At 46.7% G+C, this 23,994-nt stretch overlaps 1 protein-coding gene across 3 annotated transcripts in view; it reads right to left on the bottom strand.

The window, feature by feature from the left end:
- Positions 1 to 23,994, bottom strand: part of Bub1b (BUB1 mitotic checkpoint serine/threonine kinase B) — a 58,829-nt gene that overhangs the window by 34,018 nt on the left and 817 nt on the right. Inside the window, exons 2-5 of one of the 3 annotated variants that reach the window (XM_070005772.1) lie at positions 23,745 to 23,877; positions 3,562 to 3,708; positions 3,028 to 3,087; positions 2,075 to 2,219 (exon numbers count right to left, since the gene is read on the bottom strand). In XM_070005772.1, coding sequence (XP_069861873.1) covers positions 2,075 to 2,219; positions 3,028 to 3,087; positions 3,562 to 3,701 — 345 coding nt within the window. In that variant the 5' untranslated portion in view covers positions 3,702 to 3,708; positions 23,745 to 23,877. Of the gene's footprint in view, positions 1 to 2,074; positions 2,220 to 3,027; positions 3,088 to 3,561; positions 3,709 to 5,875; positions 6,057 to 23,744; positions 23,878 to 23,994 lie in introns of those variants that run through there. The other 2 variants (XM_070005771.1, XM_070005773.1) reach the window with 2 other exon arrangements.

The raw sequence follows: 23,994 nt of genomic DNA, 5'->3' as shown, positions 1-23,994 counted from the left end.
ATTTTTTAACTGTCACCCTTTTCTTCAATATAAGTTTATTGTTATTATTAAGGTGTTATACAGAGGGGTTACTATTTCATAAGTCAGGCAATGAGTATAATTCTTTTTTGGACAATGTTACTCCTTTTGCTTTCCTGGGCAGATACATTTTTGTAAAATATAATAAACACAGAAGTTACTAAAAAAGGATGCTGTGCCTAGACATTCTATCTCTGTCAAAGAAACATCTTTTGTTTTTTGTTTATGGCACAGGGTCTTACTGTGCTGCAACTCAGAGTGTCTTCAAACTCACAATCCTCTGTCTCAGCCTCCCAAATGCTGGGATTATCAGGATGAACTATATCTAGCTCAAACTGTTAACCAAAGTTTCTAAATGCTTACTCTCAATTATTGTACTTATTTTAAACTTATCTCAATTGTTGTACATTCCTTCAGTGATCTAAAAGATGTCTTAGGTTTTTGGGGGTGGGAGTGGGACTGAGGAGCCCAATGCAAGCACTCTACCACTGAGCCTTAGATATGTAAAAAGCATGACAGTGTCAGTGTTCTTTATTACTAGCACCAGGTCGATGTAAATGAATAGAAAAAGTATTCTTGTTACTTTTAATAACTCCAATTATAACCATCAGACTCCTAGGATTAAGTTACTTTAGAGGCTCGTTTATTCTAACATTTGAATTAATTACACGTTAGAATATTGGATAAGATGAAGAACAAGCCAGGCACAGGTGGCTCATGCCTGTAATCCTAGCTACTCAGGAGGCTGAGATCGAGAATCACAGTTCAAAGCCAGCCCAGCCAGGAAAGTGCCTGAAACTCTATCTCCAATAAACTACTAGAAAAATGGAAGTGGCACTATGACGCTTGCCTTGAGCTGAAAGGTGAGGGACAGTGCCCACACCCAGAGTTCAAGCCCTATGACTGACAAAAAAAAAAAAAAAAAAGATGTGGAGATCAAAATCTACTGGTGTGCCCCATGGAATCACAATTTCCCACCTAGTAAATCCATTAGCATTTGGTGCTCATCCTGGAGTTTGATTTCAGGGCCTGGGTACTGTCCCTGAGCTTTTTTGCTCAAGGTTAGTGCTCTACTACCTCAGCTCCGCTTTCAGATTTTTGTTTATTGGTGATAGTCTCATGGACTTTCCTGTCTGGGCTGGCTTTGAACCACAATCCTCAGGTGTCAGCCTACTGAGTAGCTAAGATTACAGATAGTAAGCCACTGGTGCCTATTGAAACATCATTTAAGCTGGAAATGTGGCTTAGTGGTAGAGTGCTTGTGTAGCATGCATGAAGCCCTGGGTTTGATTCCTTAGTACCCCATACACAGAAAAAGCCAGAAGTGGCACTGTAGCTCAAGTGGTAGAGTGCTAGCCTTGAGCAAAGGAAGCTCAGGGACAGTGCCCAGGCCCTTGAGTTCAAGCGCAGGACTGGCAAAAGATAAAAAGAAACATCATTTTAACATCGCTTTGGTTTTTTAAGTGGTGATGATTCTAATAAAGATTAGGGATACCAAAACTGTGAGGAAGCTTTACCCCACTACCAAGTAAGTGCTGGTGCCAGCATGACCCTTCTGGTAGTTATATAGCCCAATGATTTAAAAAAACACAACACTTACTCAATGAGACATCTATACACTTTATAACCAGTCTTAAAGGGCATAAAACTTTATATTTAAGCCCATTGTTACATAGAGTTAATTTAACAAATAAAAAGGATTTGTTAAATAAATTTACCATCTACTAAATGGCTCAGAATTTACTTTTTTTTTTTTTTTTTTGGGTCCAGTCGTGGGGCCTGAACTCTGGGCCTGAGTGCTGTCCCTCAACATTTCAGCTCAAGGCTAGCACTCTACCACTTGAGCCACAGCGCCACTTCGGCTTTTTTCTTTTTGTTTATGTGGTGCTGAGGAATGGAACCCAGGGCCTCATGCATGCAAGGCAAGCGCTCTACAACTGAGCCAACTTCCCAGCCCCTCAGAATTTACTTTTTAATACTGAATTGCTCTAGGAAAAGAAAAAGGCTCTTGGTTAGTATTTGAAATCTAGATAGATGGCACTTGAGGAAGACTTACCAATTTAAGCCAGAGACTGAGGAATCTAGGGTCACTATAATAGCGCTTTTCTCCTTGTAGCGCTTCTACAGCCCTTTCTAATAATGTTGACATGTTACTCTCCTTCCCTCCTTGAGGGTAGTTCTGCTCTGTCCAGTTAATATATCTGAATTGGAAGAAAAGGAAAAAAACATATTTTGAGTTGGATGTGTACTTTTCTTCTGGTTTTGAGACCCATGCCACATTTTTCCACAGAAATATTACTGCATCGAAATTAAGTTTTTCTTAGCTAGGCGCCAGTGGCTCACGCCTGTAATCCTAGCTACTCAGGAGGCTGAGATCTGAGGACCTGGGCATAGCCAACCTGGGCAGGAAAGACCGTGAGACTCTTATCTCCAATAAACCACTAGAAAACTAGAAGTAGCACTGTGGCTCAAGTGGTAGAGCGCTTGCCTTGAGCTGAAGAGTGCAGGGACAGCGCCCAAGCCCAGAGTTCAAGCCCCACAACCAACCAAAAAAAAAAAAAAAAAAAAACAAAACCAGAAAGTATGTTTCTTAAGCAATCTTCAATGAGATACCCTAAGTCTATATCTCTCAGATTTTTCTAAAGTTATCTAAAACATACTTCTGGGGAGATTGGATATAGGTTTAGTAAGGTTTTGCTCAAATGCATGCCATAATCTCTAAACTTCTTCCATTTTTAAATAACTCAGGGAAGCTGAGTACAACTCAGTGCTGAGTACAGCACTTGCTTAATACATGCAAGATCCTAGCTTCTATTCTCAGCACTTTTTAAAAAACAAAAACAAAAAGACTCAGGGAAACACATTTTAACTTTTTTAGGCCTCTGTACCCCCACAAGACACTACTTTCTACTCTGACACAACACTCTTCCATATTCCCAGTTTGAGAAATAAGTCCATTAGGAATTATCTGTTAATGGTTCTATTGCCCTTGTAAATAAAAATACTCACCTATCCCAAACATCCAGAGGGTCATTTCCAGCATAAAACCGAATTTCAGATTCAAATGCCCTGAAATTTAAACAGCAAATGTTAGTCAGTATGTGCAACACTGATAAAATGAAAAACTATCCCTTCCATATTCATATGGAAGTATTCAATACTGTTCTAAATAACTACACTAGAGTTTGTTAAAGAGAAAGAAAGATAGCCAGGAGCTAGTGGCTCATGCCTGTAATCCTAGCTAATCAGGAAGCTGAGACACTGCCCAGACCCAGAGTTCAGGCCCCACAACCAACAACAACAAAAAAATCTTGTTGATAAGAGTTTGGCATCTCCAACAATCAATGAAATCCTATAGCCTTTGTTCTTTACACAGTACTTGAGCCCTTTAGAAGGTTGCAGTGTATTGGGAATAGATTCACATAGCCTGTTCCCTTCATTTTCTAAGAACATTCCTATGCTATCCTACATAGAACAGATTCATACTATCTACCACAGCTGAGGATAAGTGATTACAGGTAGAGCCCAAACCATACTACACACCGTTTCTGCTGTTGAAGAGTAGTGTTACAGGCAGATTCCTGCTGTGCCAAAGCTCCCTGAAGTGTGGACATGACCCGGCCCTGCCGTAAAGGTTGTACATTTTCTTTGCTCAGCTCCCATTCATCTCCTACCATGGACATGGCTTCACTGTGAAGAAACAAACAAAATAAATCTGATATCAACATTATTATAAAATAGATTGTAGAGGGCTGGGAAGTTGGCTCAGTGGTAGATCGCTCGCCTTGCATGCCTGAGGCCCTGGGTTCGATTCCTCAGCACCACATAAGCAAAAAGAAAAAACCCAGAAGTGGCGCTGTGACTCAAGTGGCCCCACAACCCGACCCCCCCCAAAAAAATAGATTGTATCAATGTTTTCATGTTTTTGTTTTGTTTCATGATTTTTGGATTGCACATGGGGATTGGCACATTATCAACATTATTATACTACTAAGCCTCTGAGCCTGCCACCTGTTTTCTAAATTTATGACTGTAGTATTGCATGATGAAGAGAAAATTTTTCAAGAGTTTTGTTGATAGAACTATAAGAGTTAAAGGAAGGAACAAACAAAGCTAAAAGAGCTACAAATTTGAAAAATTAAAAAAGCAGAAGTGCTACCCCCTTTCACTTTGCTAATGGGACTTCTATCTTCATTGGTCATTCAAGTAGGGCAAAGGAAATTTCCTTTTTTTTGGTTGGTCATGGGGTTTGAACTCTGGGCCTGGGCGCTGTCCCTCAGCTCTTCAGCTCAAGGCTAGCACCACTTGAGCCACAACGCCACTTCTGGCTTTTTTCTTTTTGTTTATGTGGTGCTGAGAAAGAAGGTGTGACTTAAATGGTAGACAGCTGCACAAACACAAAAGGTCAGGGACAGCGCCCAGACCAAGTTCAAGCCCCAGAATTGGTAAAATACAGTACTATCTGGCTCATGCCTGTAATGTACTTCAGGTGCCTGAGACCTCAAGGATTATTTTGCTAAACCCAGCAGTGGTGGCTCACGCCTGTAATCCTAGCTACTCTGAGGATCATGGTTCAAAGCCAGCCCCAACAGAAAAGTCCTTGAGATTCTTATGTCCAATTAACCATCAGAAAACCACAAGTGGTGCTGTGGCTGAGCTGAAGAGCTGAGGGACAGTGCCCAAGCCCAGAGTGCAAGCCCCACAACAGACGGAAAAAATAAAAGGATTACCTTGCGGGCTCAAGCAGAAAAGTCTGAAAGAATCCTTTTCCAATTAAGCAGCAAAGAGCTGGGCTGGCATAGCCAGTCATGGGCAAAGAAAAACCTCGTAATTCTGAGGTTCTTGAGTTCTAACACAGTATCAAACACACACACACAAGACAAAATAAAGCAACTGTGGTCTGGCACGGATAACTCAGGCCTGTAATCTTAGCTACTCAGGAGGCTGAGATTGTGGATCGCGGTTCAAAGCCAGCTCCAGGACTGGAAAGTAGGTAGACTATCTCCAAGCAACCACCAGAAAACGGAAGTGGCGCTGTGGCTCAAAGTGGTAGAGCGCTAGCCTTGATTTGAAGAGCTGAGAGTCAGCGCCCAGGACCAGAGTTCAAGTCCCATGACCGATCAAAAAAAAAACAATAATAATAATGACACTAGTAAGCAATGGAAAGTATGTTTTGTGGAATTCATTTTTCTTTTTATTTTTGGGTGTGTGTGTGTGTGCGCGCGTACCTCAGTTTTTGTGCTAAAGGCTAGGAGCTCTACCACTTGAGCCACAACGCCACTTCCAGCGCTTTTTGCCAGTTTACTGGAGGATAGAAGAGTCTAGGAGACCTTCCTGTCCCAGCTGGCTTCGAACCGTGATCCTCGGAGCTTGGCCTTTCTGAGTAGCTGGGATTCCAGGCGTGAGTCCCCGGGTGCCCGGGCTGGGGGTGGTCCCCGAACGGCCTTGAGCCGCAATCCCTCCATCTCCCTCCGTGGAGCTGCGTGGATTCGCGGGTTCCTTGGAAGCTGTTAAGTTGTCTAACTTCCCCCAGAACCAGCGGCCCGGCCCGCTCCCGGGCACGCCCGGCGACACGACGCGCCCAAGCCCGGGGCCTCCGCGGCCCGGGGGACCCTCCGCGGCCCGGGGACCCTCCGCGGCCCTGGGGCCCAGCGCCCCCGGGAAGCCGGGGCCTCGCGTGCCGGCCGCCGCGGCGCCCGCCCCTCCGGCCCCGCGTCACCACGCCGGCTCCGGGGCAGGGCGTGGGGGGACGCGGGCGTGGGGGGGGCTGCCCGTTCCCGACCGCGTCCGCCCGCCGGTGGCCCCTCGACGGCTCTTCCCGCAGCCCGCGGCCCCGCGGCTCCCCTCCCGGCCCTACCTCGGAGCGGCTCCTTTCCCCGCCGCCGCCATCCTGCCCTCGGCCGCCGCGGACCCCTCCTCAAGGGGCCGCCGACTGTGCGGGTTCTTCTCCCGCCTCCTGCTCACACAGGAGAAACCGGGGCGCTCCGAGACGCACGCCCGCGCTGGACTCCCTCACAAACCCCGCACCTCACGCCTTCCGCCCTAAACCGCCAAATTTAAAATTTAACGGTCCCGCGCGTCCGGCGTGGCCACGCCCCCTCCGCTTCTCCCGCTCCCCCGCCCCCTCCAACGCGCGCCCCCACGCCCAAGGCCTTCTGGGACTTGTAGTTTACTGTTTATTCCGCGTGGTCGCGATGCGTCACGGGAGTTGTAGTTCTTGGTGGAGGAGTGGGGATCTGCGCAGCTGCGGCAGGATGCGGTGCTGAGAGTTTTTTCTGCTTGGGCTCTCCACCTCTGTGCTCTGTGCAGCCAGGGGCACCCTAAACGCCAGGATTTCTTTGATGCGTTGGGTGTAAGGACATGTCTTTGGGCTGCTTCTTCTCGAGTGCTGACCAGGCTGTGGTCATCTTCTGCTGTCCACCCTAAACCTCCCAGCTGGCTGGGGTCCTTAGGCCGCTCTGACACATCTGTTTCCTACTCAACCCTTGAATTCAAAAAAATCTGTGTCCCGAGTTCTGTGTTTCATGCCTTACACCAGTCCTGGCTTAGCGGTGCATTCTCCTCCAGTTGCCCTGTTCACCTCCAACTCCTCCACTTTGACCACTTCCTGTAAACCATCTTGGAAGTGTTGAGTTTGTTCTTTTAATGTCTTTCTTGTAGCCATTACAAGTGTTCTGTAAGCTTTGATACCCAGCCTAGCACTGGTGGCTTAGATCTGTAATCCTAGCTACTGAGGAGGCTGAGATCTGAGCTTCCTAGTGAAGAATCCAAGCAATTCCATTTCACTTAAGACCCCCATCTCAGGGCTGGGAAGGTGGCTCAGTGGTAGAGCGCTTGCTTTGCATCTGAGGCCCTGGGTTCAATTCTTCAGCACCACATAAGCAAAAAGAAAAAAGCCGGAAGTGGCGCTGTGGCTCAAGTGGTAGAGCGCTAGCCTTGAGCTGAAGAGCTGAGGGACAGCGCCCAGGCCCAGAGTTCAGGCTCCACGACCGAACCCCCCCCCAAATAAAGACCCCCATCTCAGTTCTGCAACTTAACTCTTGATCCACATCAGTCCCCAATGCCTGGAATTATGATATCTGAAATTCCAGAACTGCCCCTCCTAGGGTCTGGTGACCATTACCTAAACCAGACACCCTGCAGTTTAGCACCTACCCTCTTGAGACTCCCCTGTGATGCAAGCCGACCAGTTTAAAGTACGTCAGCCCCCCTTGATCTAACCAACAACTTGTTTCTGGTCCTTTCCCACTTTGTAGTGCGCCAATCATACTATAGAGTTGTTTTATGATTTTCCTGCGGTTTGTAGTCATTTGTTACAAGAAGTTATGATGTATGCAAAGCCCCTGCCTTCCCTAAAAATAAAGTGTATAAAAAGTGCTGCAACCCTGGGCTTGGGGCCTCTCAGCGTCATGGGCTGCTGCCATGTACATGGGGGGGGGGGGGGGGACCAAGCTCGAGCTTGCAATAAAGACTCCTTTGCTTTTACATTGGTGATGGTCTCTTGTGGTCTTTTGGGTAAGGATTTCCGAATTCGGCTTTACATTTGGTGCGTTGGCCGGGAATCCCACCCCCCCCCCCAAGCCCACCCGGACGACTTAACCAAGGAGTCGTGAGAAACCTGGCCAGTAAGTCTGAGGCATTGTCATTCTGTCTTTGTCTGAATCTGAAAACCTAGGTGTCTGTCCGGTCGGCAAAGGGTCTTGGTGGACACACTAAAAGGCCACCGACGGGGTTCTGTGGGAGACGTCCCCGGTCCCTCATCTGAATGGATTGTTGTCTGCTGGAGATTTTTCTCTGGCACCTGCTTGACTTTCCACACCTGAACCCGAGTGGCCACATCTGACTGGATTGTTGTCTGCTGGAGATAGATTTTCTCCCGCACCTGCTAGACTTTCCACACCGCGCAGCGCTTTCATTTCGTGTTGTCTATCTGTCGTAATTATGTTTCTTCCTTGCCCTGAGACCACTGTTCATGATATTTACTTTTGATTTTCCACAGGAAACTAACCAGACCAGTCTCCCCCGGAAAATTTGTACTTGTTTCCATTGTCCTGTCCTCTCCCTCCCCTGACTCTTGCAGGTTAATAACGCACGGCATTTGCTATTTTTCTGTGTCATAATCTTGATTTTATAAATTGCTTATTCCTGTTTGTTTGCTAGATTTAGTGCTGGACATTTTAATTGGCCTGACTACATGTGCATGTAAAGAAGGGCTGGGGAGACTTGGTGAAATTCTTCTAATCCCCTGCTGGTTCTGCTCTTGTAACTTGCTTCTTTGTCAATTATGAAACTGTCACTGACCCCCTGCAAGTGGCCCCAGAAAGATCTTAGCCTCAGGCCTTGGCCCAGGGGGTCTGAGCATGGGAGACCCTGTCAGTCTGAGGGGATGGCTACTAGGGACTTCTTTCCCTTGCCCCAAGATGACTGGGAATTCTCCGCCTTGGAAGACCCCTGGGTCAACGTTTGCAGGAATCTAAAAAGAAAAATCCTCTGGAATGAGTAGAGGGGGTTCGAGTCCCATGGTAAGTGGATTTGAGATGTTGCCCCATTCACTGAGACCTGATTTTGCCTTTGTGGCCACTTGTCTGTCTTGTTTGCTTCGGTGTGTTTTCTGTTCTATGTTTCCTGGGGTAGGGAAGGTCTGAGTGAGCGTGGCAGGCTCTGGATTCAGCTTGCTGAGTGAAAACAGCACAGAGTTCTGGTAGGGATGAACTGGGGGGCCCATTAGTCCCCAACTCAGCCTTTGGTTGTTGTCTAGTTCTGTTTTAGGATTGGTACCAGTTTTAAATGTGGATCCTTGGTTTTTGTGTTTATTTGTTTTTGTTATTTATTTGAACATCTCTGTGGGAATAAAAGTTCCAGCCTCTGGCTGGGCTGGGCCACAGACCTGCTGTGCCCCCCTCCCTGTGAGGCCTGGAAGGTTGCTGGGCTAGTTTGGTTCCCTTCAAGCCTCAGGCTGCATTTTCTCCTTGTGGAGGCTGCCAGCGGTATAGAAGACTATGTGCCTGGTGGACTTTTCAGCTAGTCCTGACAATGTAACAATTTGAAAAGTGCTCTTGTCTAAAATTGGATTAAAAAAAAAAATCAGGCCAGTTTAGTTTCAGGTGACCCCCTCCCCCAGCCCTCCTCCAACAGAAGGGATTCAAAAGACCCATTGGTGAATTGCCTTGCTCAATAAGCAAGCTCTGGGAAAATGAAGCTCAACAAAGGTACTTAGTTTAAAAGAAATACTGTCTTAAATTTTTGTTTAAAAACTTTAGAAAAATGTACATACAACTGATTTTGATTTTTGCACGCTTTAAGATCTGTATGAGTGTTTTGTATGTATTTGTGAACATGTTCAAGATAAGAATTGTCAGCATGCTGTAACAATGGGGTGAGTTTAAGTGTCAAATTTAAAAGGTTCTGAGGTTTAGACATGACCAAATATTTTAAAAGAATTTTCACGTTGTTTTAAAAGGCTTTTTAAGGATTCTTTAACTTAAAAAATGAGAAAATCTGGTATTTTAAAATCTAATATTTTTAAATGCATAAGGCTGTTTATCAGGTTATCATAAGGCTGTAATCAGGTTATCTGGCTTAACAAAAATGCATTGACTGTTTGGGATTTAGTTCCCTTGATTAAAATTTGGGGATAAATACTAGAAATTTAAGTGTAAAGGCTAGTTTAACACTGTCAAAGATGTTACCTGTTCTGTCTAAAACTGTGTATTTCATTTGAGAACCAAGAGAAAAGAAAGGAAAAAAAAAAAAACTTAGAAGCCAACAGAAGACCTATCTTGAGGGGTAAGGGGTGAGCAGGCAGAAGTGCAGTTCAGCTGGTCATGCATGGTGGGACAGGCCCTGGGGGTGGAGGGGTTCACAGATGGTGGGACAGGCCCTGGGAGGAGTCCATGTATGGTGACAGAGGGCAAGATGGCACAAACGCAGTTCATCTAACCCTAAAGAGTCGGATTGGGTGCGTGCCCATTCCATAGGAGGGCCAAGTGGCCCATCATTGTTCTGTCCCTTTTCCCTGCAGATAGACACTGGAAACAAGAGGGTTAAAATGAATGATGTGATGATCTGAGTAGTATTGCTAAAACTGCCCCTTGGATGTGTTAAAATTAAAATTAAAAAGGCCTTAAAAAGAGGGTTAAAAAGCTTATTTGTATAATGTGACTTGCTTTCAATGATGTTCTACAAGTAGGATATGTTTTTAAAAGTCCTAAAGGTGTTAAGTCTAGCTTCTTGGTACAGTGATGATTGCAATTCTTGCATTAAGGAAAAATTGTCATTTGAGTTTATAAGGTTTAATGTGTATGTGTTTAAAACAAGCAGCCATGGTCTGGGAAGGTGGCTCAGTGGTAGAGCGCTTGCCTTTCAAGCATGAGGCCCTGGGTTCGATTCCTCAGCACCACATAAGAAAAAAGAAAAAAGCCGGAAGTGGTGCTATGGCTCAAGTGGTAGAGCACTAGCCTTGAGCTGAAGTGCTGAGGGACAGCGCCCAGGCCCAGAGTTCAGGCCCCATGACTGGACCCAAAAAATAAAAATAAAAATAATAAAAATAAAACAAGCAGCCAAGAGACAATGAGTGACACTTGACCTCAAGATTTCAAGGGATCTTTTCAAAACACAAATAAAAACTAAAGTAAAATGTATTAAAGGAGATTAAAAATTAGAAATAGATTTTTGGATATAAAGTTTAAAAGTAAAATTATTCTTAGCATTTGCCTCAAAGTGCACAAAGAAAAAATTAGGATTACCAAAATAATTGCTATTCCAGTTTGCTCTTATAGGTTTTTTAACAATTTCCAGCAAGCCCAGAGCAAAGCACAGAGGATTCTTACAAGTTCATCAGATGTAACTTTGGCTCTTAATAAGTTTCAGGTAAGAGCACCTTGTTGCTTTTAATTAGAGTAAAGTGGCCTTTTATAAGACTCATTGATCTGCAAACTGGTTCGAAGCCAGCCCGGGCAGAAAAAGGTCCCTGTGAGACTGTCACCTCTACTCAGCCAGCAGAGTGCTGAAAGAGCAAGCAGAGATGCTTTGGGACTCAAAAGTGGCAGAGTGCTAGCCTTGAGCTGTAGAGCTGAGGGACAGCACTCAGGCCCTGAGTTCAAGTCCAGCAACCAGCTAAGGGAAATGCCAATAAGGCATTTATCCCAGTGTAGAGAAGACACTCCTGGGACAAGAGCAATGGAGGCACATCCAGAGGCAGTAAGCCATTGCTTGGATGGCAGACATGTCAGATCCTAGAGTCATTTGTGCAAGGCCTTTCAAGAATTGGTCAGAGCCAGGAGGTCATGGGAAGACAGTTTGTAAGCATGCCTAGTGTCCATTACTGTCTACCTTGTAAGGGACAGGAACTTGCCAGTCCTCTGTGATAGAAGTGAAAAGCTAAAGTTATAAAATGTGGGGATAGTTTAAATCCCAACCCCTATATGTGCCCAAAATTCTAACTGGCAGTAACTTTTGAGCTAACACCAGCTACATGAAATTCATCTGTTCAGGAAAAAAGTTTGTAAACCTGAGAGTGTGTTTCTACTGATATCTGCCTGAAGGCATTGTTAGAATCATTAGAGATCACATTCCTAAGCCATCTAGAAAGATGCTTTTGCAAACCAGAGTGCTAATCAAGCTACACTGCTGTAGCCGGAGAAAAGGTTTGTGCATTTGTCAAAAGTTAAAATATTGTTCTTAATGACATCTAACCCTGATAGCCTCTTTGTAAAATAGGCTAGGGTTATAGGTTCCTGGCTAGGTAGGATCAACACCCCTGAGTCAGCTTGAAGAAGTTACAGAAGATGAATCTTCGCCCATCAACCCCCTTTTGAGAACAAGGGACCAGAATCATTTTTTTTTTAAAGTGGCAAAATAGACAGAAGGAAAAGGCATGGAAAATAGTAGTACAGGCCTGAGCCCTCTATATCTGCCTAAAAAATCCTAGCCTTATTAAAAGAACTATCTAGTTTAAAAAGTTGTCATCTTGGTAAACTGTCCTGGGCTAGTGTCTAAATAGTCTTAAAAACTAGTGGGGGCACAGCCTGCCAAGCCTATGTATTACTTGTATCCTTAACCAGTCTGTGTAAGAATTTGCAGCCCAGCATGAGGTGTGACAGTTCCTTGGAGCCACTGAGAGACGCTGCTGCTGCTGTTGCTGCTGCTGCTGCTGCTACTGCACACCCTAATGGGTAAAGTAAAAAATGACAGCCTGACAGTCACCTGGAGGAAATCTACATTGTCACCCAGACCACCTTCACCGTGGTAAAAGTAGACTGAACTCCTGCCTGATTCCATCACCTGAGACTGCTTCCCGGTTGAAAGCTGCTACAACTACGATCTGGTGGGACATTCTTTAGTGATATCGAGAAACCCTCTCTACTCCCACAGTGGATATTGGGGGCAAGGATATCACTGGCCTGCCTTGGCACTTCAGGGTCACAGCCTAGTTTGGCTCTGGGATGGTAATAACCTGCTTCCTCCCGGGTGCTGGTTAAAGATAAAGGAGAGATTTTTTTTAATCAATGGAGGTAGTATATGAAACCCAGCCCTACTCTTAGCCTTAAAATCTGGCAAGCTTCTGCCTCCCAGTGGTACCTTGGGGCTGTTCTGAGATAACTTGGTTCCTCCACAAGCCAAAGGAAAATTGGGCAGTTTTGAACTCTAGCCACAAAGAAGCTCAAGGAATTGTAAAGAAGAGGCGGGTAGTAAAGAAAGCCTTGGGAGGGCTGGGAAGGTGGCTCAGTGGTAGAGCGCTTGCCTGCATGCCTGAGGCCCTGGGTTCGATTCCTCAGCACCACATAAGCAAAAAGAAAAAAGCCGAAGTGGTGCTGTGGCTCAAGTGGTAGAGCTCTAGCCTTGAACAGCGCCCAGGCCCAGAGTTCAGGCCCAACGACTGGACGAGAGAGAGAGAGAGAGAGAGAGAGAGAGAGAGAGAGAGGGAGAGAGGAGAGAGAGAGAGAGAGAGAGAGGGAGAGAGGAGAGAGAGAGAGAAGAGAGAGAGAGAGGAGAGAGAGAGAGAGGAGAGAGAGAGAGGAGAGAGAGAGAGGAGAGGAGAGAGAGAGAGGAGAGAGAAAGGAGAGAGAGGAGAGAGAGAGAGAGAGAGAGAGAGAGAGAGAGAGAGAGAGCCTTGGGAAAGGAATTGGGGAAAAATTGGTATCCTCTGGATAAAAAATGATTGTCTTCAAATGTTTGTAAAGAAGACAAACCTTAGAAAGTTTAAGTATGTAGCAAATATTATGAGTATTTCTTAACATTGGAGCTTATAAAGCTGGTATAAAATTAAGTTAGCTGGGCCAGGCGCCGGTGGCTCACACCTGTAATCCTAAGCTACTCAGGAGGCTGAGATCTGAGGATAGCGGTTCAAAGCCAGCCCGGGCAGGAGAGACTGTGAGACTCCTATCTCCAATAAACCACCAGAAAACCGGAAGTGGCGCTGTAGCTCAAGTGGTAGAGCGCTCGCCTTGAGCTGAAGAGCTGAAGGACAGCGCCCAGGCCCAGAGTTCAAGCCCCACGACCGACAAAAAAAAAAAAAAAAAAATTAAGTTAGCTGTGATCAGGATTGGTGGAAAATGTAAGGGCCTTTGGTACTGTGAATTTTGTTACTCACAATCGGACCCTGTATACTCAACAGACTGGTGTCCTTTGTAAAAGAAAAAGATCATCGCAGTCCCTCTATTAGTTCTGAGATCCCAATACCAAACTGTAAATATAAAAGATTGTGCCAGGGCTGGGAAGGTGGCTCAGTGATAGAGTGCTTGCCTTGCATGCCTGAGGCCCTGGGTTCGATTCCTCAGCACCACATAAGCAAAAAAGAAAGAAAGAAAGAAAGAAAGAAGCTGGAAGTGGCGCTGTGGCTCAAGTGGTAGAGCGCTAGCCTTGAGCTGAAGAGCTGAGGGACAGTGCCCAGGCCCAGAGTTCAGGCCCCATGACCAGACCCCCCCCCCAAAAAAAGACGGTGCCAATTAGGGGACCATGATTGGCCCTTGATGCTCTAGAAGAGGAGGGAATGAGGAACCTAAGCAACTCCATTTCACTTAAGACCCCCATCTCAGTTCTGCAACTTAACCCTTGCCCCATGTCAGCCCCAGTACCTGGAATTACAATATCTGAAATTCCAGAACACCCCCTCCTAGGGTCTGGTGACCATTACCTAAACCAGACACCCTGCAGTTTAGCACCTACCCTCTTGAGACTCCTCTGTGATGCAAGCCAACCAGTTTAAAGTACATCAGCCCCCTTGATCTAACCAACAACTTGTTTCTGGTCCTTTCCGGCTTTGTAGTGCGCCAATCATACTATAGAGTTGTTTTATGATTTTCCCGCAGTTTGTAGTCATTTGTTACAAGAAATTATGATGTTTGCAAAGCCCCTGCCTTCCCTAAAAAAGTGTATAAAAAGTGCTGTAACCCTGGGCTTGGGCCTCTCAGCGTCATGGGCTGCTGCCATGTACATGGGGGGGAGGGGGGGTGACCAAGCTCGAGCTTGCAATAAAGACTCCTTTGCTTTTACATTGGTGATGGTCTCTGGTGGTCTTTTGGGTAAGGATTTCTGAATTTGGCTTTACATTAGTTTGAAGACAGCCTGAGCAGACAAATCCTCAAAATTCTATCTCCAACTATCCAGCAAAAAGCTGGAAGTATGGCTTAAGTAGAGCTTTGCCAGCTCCCGTGGCTCATACCTGTAATCCTAGCTACTGGAGGCTGAGATCTGACAATCAAGGTTCAACACCAGCCAGGGCAGGAAAGTCCGTGAGACTCTTTTTTTTTTTTTTTTTTTTTGGGTCCAGTCTGGGGCCTGAACTCTGGGCCTGGGCGCTGTCCCTCAGCTCTTCAGCTCAAGGCTAGCGCTCTACCACCTGAGCCACAGCACCACTTCCGGCTTTTTTTCTTTTTGCTTATGTGGTGCTGGGGAATCGAACCCAGGGCCTCATGCATGCAAGGCAAGCGCTCTACCACTGAGCCACCTTCCCAGCCCCTCCGTGAGACTCTTATCTCCAATCAACTTCCAAAAAACTGGAAGTGGTGCTGTGGCTCAAAGCACTAGCTTTGAACAAAAGAGCTGAGAGACAGTGTCCAGTCCCTGAGTTCAAGCCTCATGACCCACAAAAAATAAAAATAAATAGAACTGGGAATGTGGCTTATTGATACAGTACAAGCATGAAGCCCTGGGTTCTATTCACAGAATAAATAAACCAAGTTACAGATAATTTAATTATTTATTTTTGTCAGTCCTGGGTCTTGAACTCAGGGCCTGGGCACTGTCCCTGAGCTGCTTTTACTCAAGGCTAGCACTCTACCACTTGAGCCACAGCACCACCACTTCTGGCTTTTTCTGTTTTTGTGGCACTGAGCAATCAAACCCAGGGCTTCATGCATGCAAGGCAAGCGCTCTACCACTAAGCTGTAACTGGGTTTATAAACTGTAACCCTAGTGCATGCCTGGAGTTCGGGGAACTAAGAAGAGGATGCAGCCCCTCCTCTAACTGGGCTGGGGGTTGATAGGAGGGGAGGTCAGGAAATGCTGCCTAGAGTGGTCTTCAAGCAGGGGGTACTGAAAGGAGAGAAAGTAAGTGTGCCCTGTGCCTGGGGCCTGGTGTGGGAGTCCAGCTGCAGTGTGGAAACTCCTGCAGAGCTCCCAACTCCTCCTACCTCTGGGAAAGGCTGAAGATGCTGGACCCTGACCCAGTTGAGAAGTGGGTTGAGCACAAAATGGGCACCATTCCACTTGGATCTGGTCCCTTCCTCACCCCAGACACAGATCTTGGATGTCAAGTTGTTTTCATGTATTTGCTTTATCCTGACTGGGCTACTGACAAGGCTGCCAAGAGCCTTGTAGACTAGCCCCGCTGGTTGGACTGGTTGGGCGGCACTGGGCTCCCCTCTCTAGGGATGGCTCCTGGGTCCCCCCTGCTCCACGGCCTGCTGCACCAGGCTAGCCAGCGAGCTACAGTGTGCCGGGCTCCTGATCCTAGCTCCTCTTCAGCTAGCACTCATCCCTAGCACCTGGCCACCCCTACCTTCACCTTGAGGAAGTGATCTGATGTTTTAACTCTTCCCATGGTTCTCCCTCCTGGGCGCCTGCACAAAGGTCTTAGGAGTGGAGCAACGCTCCTCAGGGCCCTCAACACTTCTCTGCACAGCTTTGTACCCCAAGGCACTCCATGACAGATTAGAAGACAATACCACACGATAGACTATCACACTCAAGATGACAACACCCCCACCCCAAAAGAAACATAGCCTCTAGGCCCACATTATTTCCAGAAGTGTCAGTTCTCTAAGGATCGGAGCTGTGCTTCTCAAACTTGATTGTAGATGTAGCACCTGGGATGTCTTAAAAAATACAGATCCTGGGGCTGGCAAAGTGGCTCAGTGGCAGAGTGCTTCCCTTGCATGCATGAGGCCATGGGTTCAATTCCTTAGGACCACATAAACAGAAAAAGCCAGAAGTGGTGCTCTGGTTCAAGTGCTAGAGCACTAGCCTTGAGTTGAAGAGCTGAAGAACAATGCCTAGGCCTGGAGTTCAAGCCCCACGACCGACAAACAACAACAAAAACAGATCCTCTGGGTCTGTTGGCTCACCCCTGTAATGCTAGCTACTCTGTAGGCTGAGATCTGAGGATACAGGTTTTTGGCTTGAGCATGCTGACAAATCTGTGAGATTCTTATCTCCAATTAACCTCCAAAACTCCAGAAGTTAGAGTGCCAACCTTGAGCAAAAGAAGTACAACACCTAAGACCCCGAATTCAAACCTCAGTACTGTCACACACACACACACACACACACACACACACACACACACACACACACACACACACACACACACTGCAAGTCTTAATTCTATAGGTCTCAGGTAGGTCTAGGTCTGCCTCTCTCTCCAGCTCTCCCTCTCCCCCACCCCTCTTTCCACTCTTACCAGTAGAGGGGCTTGAACTCTCTGCCTAGGTGCTGTCCCTGAGTTCCTTTTGCTCAAAGCTAGCAATCTACCACTTGAGCCACAGTACCACTTCTAGCTTTTTTGAGCAGCTTATTGTAGGTAAGAGTCTCACAGACTTTCCTGCCTGGGCTGGTTTTGACCAGTGATCCCACATCTCAGCCTCCTGAGCAGCCAGGCATGAGCCACCAGTGCCCGGCTAGATCTACATTTCTAACTAGCTTACAGGTACTGTTCAGACTGACATCTAGTGTGTATAGTGAAAATATACTGTTAATAACTTCCTTCAAAAAGGGTATGCCTTTTGTTGGTGTTCAGAAGATGAAACCCCAGAGTATGATTGTCAGCATACTAAGCACTCTGAAAGAAAGGAAACCGCCTCAGATACTGCCTTAGAATAAAGTCTCTCTATACTTCCCAGGTTTCTCTTCCTCTCTGAAATCCCTCCCCCACTTTTCGGTAGTGGGGCTTGAACTCTGGGCCTGGGTGCTGTCTCTCAGTTCTTCAGCTCAAGGTTAGCACTCTACCACTTGAGCCACAGTTCCACTTATGGTTTTCTGGTAGTTTATTGGAGATAAGAGTTTCACAGACTTTCCTGCCCTGGCTGGCCTTGAACTGTGTTCCTCAGATCTAAACCACCTGAGTAGTTAGGATTACAGGCGTGAGTCACCGGTGTCTGACTTTCCCTTATCTTCTTTTTTTTTGGGGGGGGTCCCGTCGTGGGGCTTGAACTCTGGGCATGAGTGCTGTCCCTCAGCTCTTCAGCTCAAGGCTAGCGCTCTACCACTTGAGCCACAGCACCACTTCTGGCTTTTTTTCTTTTTGCTTATGTGGTGCTGGGGAATCAAACCCAGAGCCTCATGCATGCAAGGCAAGCGCTCTACCACTGAGCCACCTTCCCAGCCCCTCCCTTATCTTCTTAAAGACCAAATCCATCCAAAGGAAACACAATTGCCTTTGATCCCCTTGAATTGTCTGTGTGTGTGTGTGTGTGTGTGTGTGTGTGTGTGTGTTTGTGTGTGTGTGTGTGTGTGTTCCTGGTGCTTGAACTCAGAGCCTGGGTGTTGTCACTAAGCTTTTTTGCACAAGGCTAGCACTCTACCACTTGAGCCACAGCTCTACTTCTGGCTTTTTGGTGCTTAATTAGAGATAAGAATCTCACAGGCATCCTGCTCAGGCTGGCTTCAAATGGAGATCCTCAGATCTCAGCTTCCTGAGTAGCTGGGATTACACGTGTGCAAGCTGTCTGGGCTCTGGATTGTCATTGACTGGGAAGATTGAACTCATCTTGCAGATACATTAGGAACGTTACCACACCTAGGCAGGCTTTTAGATGCCAGTTATGATCTATTTTTTAATCCTCTCCATTTCCAAAGAGAATCATTTCCAGACTATTCTCTGTTCTCTGGCCAATTCATCTGTCCTATTCCAGTGGAGAGTCCTATGAAGAGAGCAGGTGACCTCGGCAATGCCCGTCTGGGTGAGTCTGGCCTGAGCATGAATTGGGCTGCAGAGAGCTTGCCCACACTTCCACTCCACCCTGGGGACACTAGTTGAGTCAAAGGCTGCAGAGCTCCTTGAGAGTAGAATTTGAGGCCAGAGGTCAGGGCAGGCCAGACTTCCCTCTCACCCCACCGCCAGGCTCCAGCCCGGCTGTGGATACTGCCACACATACTGTGCCCTCCCATTTCCCCCATGCGCTGCTTGGCTTCTGGGGCAGAGCTCTGAGTGACAGTTTATTGGATGCAGGGAGGTGTTTGGCGGTGGGAGGGGGGTAGGGAGGGGAGGAGGAGGGAGGGTTCCAAACTTTAGAACAATCTGTCTGGCTGTGTCCTGGAGGCTGGTCAGCAATGGCCAGAGAACAAAGGACTATGTAGACATGGGAAGAAAACAAGCCTGAAACTTTGATGGTATACTTTAAAAGCAGGTGTAATGGAACAGGGCCAAGTCCCCCCACACTCCCAGAGATCTGCCTATCTGACTGCCCTCTTGCTGATTTCCTCACAAAGCCCCGTGCGGCTGGCATGCTCCTGCAGTCGTACCCAGCTGTGGCTGCTGTGCAGGTACTTTTGGGTGGGTGGGCCTTGCCCTCATGGTGCTTCTGGGGTACACGGTGTCTTGTGGCTCTGCCACCTGCTATTCATGCAATTCTGGGGTTAAATGTGATCATTTGTGGGAACCCCAATTAATTCCTCCCTGGAGTTTGTGTCTAACGGTATGCAAATATATGCAAATAGGCTCGGCATCATCATGATCATCATTGGTGGCTATCCCCAGACTTGTAGTGTTGTTTTATTCCTATTCCTAGGCTGGGACTGTGGACATTCCAGGAGGCCAGGGAGATAGGAAGTATGAGGTGATTTCCTTTTTTGGTTTTGTTTTGTTTTATTCTTTTGTCAGTTGTAGGGTTTTTACTCTGAGCCTGAGCACTGTCCCCCAGCGCTTCAGCTCAAGGCTAGCGCTCTACCACAGTCAGCGCCACTTCTGGCTTTTTCTGCTTATGTGGTACTGAGGAATCGAACCCAGGGCCTCATGCATGCAAGGCAAGCGCTCTACCACTGAGCCACCTTCCCAGCCTCTGATTTCCTTTTTAAAGTCAACAACTTTACATGGGTATTACACCTGTCATCCTAGCTACTCAAGAAGCTGAGATCTGAGGATCACAGTTCAAAGCCAGCCAGGGAAGGAAAGTTCATGAGACTCTTATCTTTAACCACAAAAAGCCAGAAGTGGATCTGTGGCTCAAGTGGCAGAGTGCCAGGCTTGAGCACAAAAGCTCAGGGACAGTGCCCAGGCCCTGAGTTCAAGCCCCAGGACCAGAAAAAAACAAAAACAAAAACAAAGACAACTCATCTTCTCTCTACTTCTCTTTTTTCTTTCATATAGAAATTTAGCCCTGCCTCTTCTGAGAAATTAGAGAAATGTGCCCAAGTCTAAAAGTGAAAGCCTGAAAGAAAGCCCCAATTCTTGGGAACAGATATAGCTCATGAAACAGTGGTCACAGAATGGTCATCTTAGTTTTGATCATAATTTTAAAGTGTTAAAAATCATAGGAGGCTATTGTTTTGGAATGAGCTCCTACACTAGGCCCTACAGACCAGGCAACACCAAAATGGAGTCAGTCCTGCTATATCCACATAATCTACCTGAGACCTTAAGAAAGCAGACAGAGCCCCAAACAGATCAATATTTGCTGAAAACAGGAGATTCTGTCTATCTGAGTCAAGTAGCCAGACATTAACTAATCCATTCCTCCCCACCCCCACCACACACACCCATTTTATTTCCCTTACAAAACTCAGGGTTCTGTTATGAGTTGATAGGAGCTCTTCTCTTTTGTAGAATTCATCAATCACAAATAAAAGCCAACTACCTCTGCAAGTACATTTGTGGTCATTTTGTCATCTGACAAGAATTTAAATGAAAGCTGGGCGCTGGTGGCTCATACCTATAATCCTAGCTACTCAGGAGGCCGAGATCTGAGAAAGGTAGTTCAAAGACTGATCAGCAGGAAATTCTCTGAGACTCTTATCTCTTACTAGCCACCAAAAAGCTGGAAGTGGAGCTGTGGCTCAAAGTGGTAGAGCGCTAGCCTGGAGTAAAAGAGCTCAGGGACAAAACCTAGAACCAATTCAAGCCTTACAACCACCAACAACAACAACAAAAAAAAAAAAACCAACCAAACAAACAAAAAGCCCAGCTAGTAGCTCATGCCTGTAATCCTAGCTACTCAGGAGGCTGAGATCTCAGGATCAAAGCCAGTTTGGCCAGGAAAGGCTGTGAGACTTTTATCTCCAATAAACCACCAGAAAACCACAAGTGGTGCTGTGGTTCAAGTAGTAGAGCACTAGCCTTGAGCTGAAGAGCTGAGGGACAGCACCCAGACCCAGAGTTCAAGCCCCATGACCAACAAAAACAAAACCAAACAAACAAGAAAAGAATTTAAATGAACTTCATTTAAATGTTCTGATCTTTGACTTAGGTGTTTGAGTCAATATCTTAAGTTACATAGTGGAAATGCAAATTCTGAATGCAAGTGGATTCAACCATACACTGACTGCAGCCCTGGCTGAGACATGTTAACCTACCAATCTTATCCTGTTTTTAATTAGCAATAGTTCTAAAACATAGACCCTGAGTCACTGAGGGGAGAGTAGTCAGATCAGAGGCGGGCAGCTAACCAGTCACAACCCTGACTCCTTCCTTTTGGGGAAAAGGAAGGGAAACTGTTATTTCCTAAGCATTTACATGGTTGGCTTCATGCTACAAACTTGTATGTTTGTTACCAGTTTTTCTTCTCTCTCTCTCTCTCTCTTTTTGGCAGTACTTAGGTTTGAACTCAGGGCCTCATGTTTACTAGGCAGATTGTCAGTCGTGGGGCTTGAACTCTGGGCCTGGCACTGTCCCTGCACTCTTCAGCTCAAGGCGAGCACTCTACCCCTTGAGCCACAGCACCACTTCCAGTTTTCTAGTGGTTTTATTGGAAATAAGTCTCATGGACTTTCCTGCCGGGCTGGCTTTGAACCGTGATCCTCAGATCTCAGCCTTCTGAATAGCTAGGATTACAGGTGTGAGCCACTGGCGCCCGGCTTCTAGCTCTTCTTTGAATGTGTGTGTGTTCCCATGTGCCAATACTGGGGCTTGAACTCAGGGCCTTCAGCTTGTCCCTGCTCAAGGTTTGCACTCTATTACTTGAACCACGCTCTACATTTAGGTTTTTGGTGGTTAATTGAAGAGTCTCAGGAGCTTTCCTACCAGGGCTGACTTCAATCCTCAGATCTCAGCCTTCAGAGTAGCTAGGATTATAGGTGTGAACCCCTGGCACCTGGTACTTTTTTTTTTTTTTTTTCCTGTAGTGAAAGCCAGGATTGATTTTGGTATTTACTTGTGGGCTTTTTTTTTTTTTTTCTTGCTTTTTAATCAAAAGCTCACATGGCCTCAGAGAACCATAGGAGTCCATGATATCTGGTGTGACCTCATACTCTGGGCAGACCTGGGGTGAGGGGCAGATAGGCAGCATTGTTGAGATCTTCCCATTTCTTAAAAGTGACCATAAAGCTTGAAGTGACTGTCATTCTCTAGTTTCACATTGAATTCAACAGTTTTTAGACAAATAAACCAGTATTGGTAAACATAAGGCTTGGCTGATCCTAAGAGAACATTGTGATCTTTATTTAAATCATGGATCCAGATGCCCTTTAACCCATCCAACAAGTAGAATGAATCAGACGTGCAAAAAACAAGCAGGTAGCTGGAAGAGATCCAGACAGCACTACCAGTTGAGTGTAGATGTCTCTTTGGGTGACAGATAACCCCACCTGTACTGACATTCACGATGTCACCATGTTCAAATGGGGATGAGAACTTTAAGGGATGCAGCTTCTACAGCTGAGATGACTTTGACCAAAATGTGGACTATTTTGGCAACATGATGGCATGTGCCTGGAATTCCAGCTCCCAGGAGGCTGAGGCAGGACAGTCAATGAGTTCAGCCTACTAGATACAGATGCTCCACTGCTCAAGCCATATCTCTCCTTCCAGCTTTTGGCTGGTTAATTGGAGATGAGAGTCTGAAGGATGTGAGATAGGGTGGCTGTCCAGCACTCCCTTCCCTGACTGTCTCCCGTGCAATCCAAGAGGATTTTCTCTGGAGACAAGTTGCTTGAGCCAGATCCCCTCTACCCACCCACTGGGGAGTGTTCGGGAAAGGGAAGAGGGGCCTCAGTTACCTCCATACAAATCCCATCTAAGTGAGAGTCCTGTAGTCCTGTTCAGTCATGCATGTTAGCACAAACCCACAGGGCCAGGCCAGGCCTAGAAGATAGGGCAGCCTGTTGCACGTAGGCAAGGACAGAAGTAGGAACTGAAAATGTGCCCCAGAGCTGACGCCTGGAGGCTAGGCCACTTCCTGTGGGTGACGCAATAGATTCTGTCCCAGGTGGTGGCAGTGGCTGAGGGGTGAGTGTTTGGAACTGGCAGAGGCTAGAATACACCTCACTAGGCTGCATCTGGCTTCACCTTCTGGTTGTGGGGGCAGAGAAGACGTATAGTGGTATGGATGGGGCTGGGGTGAGAACCCCATATTTGTTCCTTTATTTGTTTTGTGCTGGTACTAGGGCTTAAACTCAGGGCCTGGGCACTGTCCCTGAGCTTTTATACTCAAAGCTAGCCACGCCTCCACTTCCAGCTTTTTGGTGGAGTTCCATAGAATTTTCTGCCCTGGTTGACTTTGAATCTCAGCCCTCAGATCCCAGCATGCTGAATAGCGAGGGTTATAGGTGTGAGCCACTGGCACCCTGCTCCTACTTAAACCAAATTGCATCAGTGATTGGTGTGTAGAGAACTCACTGACTGAAAGTTAGTAGAACCCAATCTGTCTGCTCCGTGTGTCCATCTCTCTGTCTCTGTCTCACTCACACACACTGTCCAAACTCAGACGTGAGAAACTATTTTTTTTTTCTGACCGATGGAATGATGCACAGAGAGATAAATTCCCTGTTAGGGTAAGTTCACAGGGGGAAGCGCCCCCAGCTTTTGAGGTCCACAGTCTTTCTTACACACATGGGGTCTCTCCTGGAGGGAGTGAAGAGGTGAGCACCCCAGGCTCTCTTCAGCTAGACCCTCACCTTACCCATAAATCAGTTTCTAATCTAGCCCCTCTTTGGGGGTTGAGTTACAAACCTCAGTAACCCCAGGGCAGCCTGCCTGGTAATTCCTATTATTCAGCTGTCAGCTGGTTCTTTACAAACCACCCTTCCCTGGGTTCCAGTTACTGGAGTTTGAGAGAAACAATGGAGAGGGCTCCTACCCGCTTTCCACGGAGAGCTTGGCTTTTCTCTGATTGGGACAGGCCTCCCCTTAATTCTTTGCATCCCCTCCCGGTTGGGGAGGGGGGGTTCCCACCTCCTTCTGGGCCTCCTTTCAGAAAGAGCAAGTTGGACCTAGGCGATGGGAAGAGGCAGAGCGTAAATTCCCCCCAAACAGAGATTTGCGGTGGTGTCACACGGGCAGATGGTGCTCAGACCCGGGCTTCACACTCGGGGGTTGCTGCGGTGGCT

The sequence above is a fragment of the Dipodomys merriami genome, unplaced genomic scaffold, assembly GCF_024711535.1.
Source record: "Dipodomys merriami isolate MVZ:Mamm:240054 unplaced genomic scaffold, mDipMer1.0.p SCAF_69, whole genome shotgun sequence".
In the NCBI taxonomy this organism is placed as follows: Eukaryota; Metazoa; Chordata; class Mammalia; order Rodentia; family Heteromyidae; genus Dipodomys; species Dipodomys merriami.
Note: the sequence above shows the minus strand (reverse complement) of the source record. Positions and strands in the feature narration are given on the sequence as shown.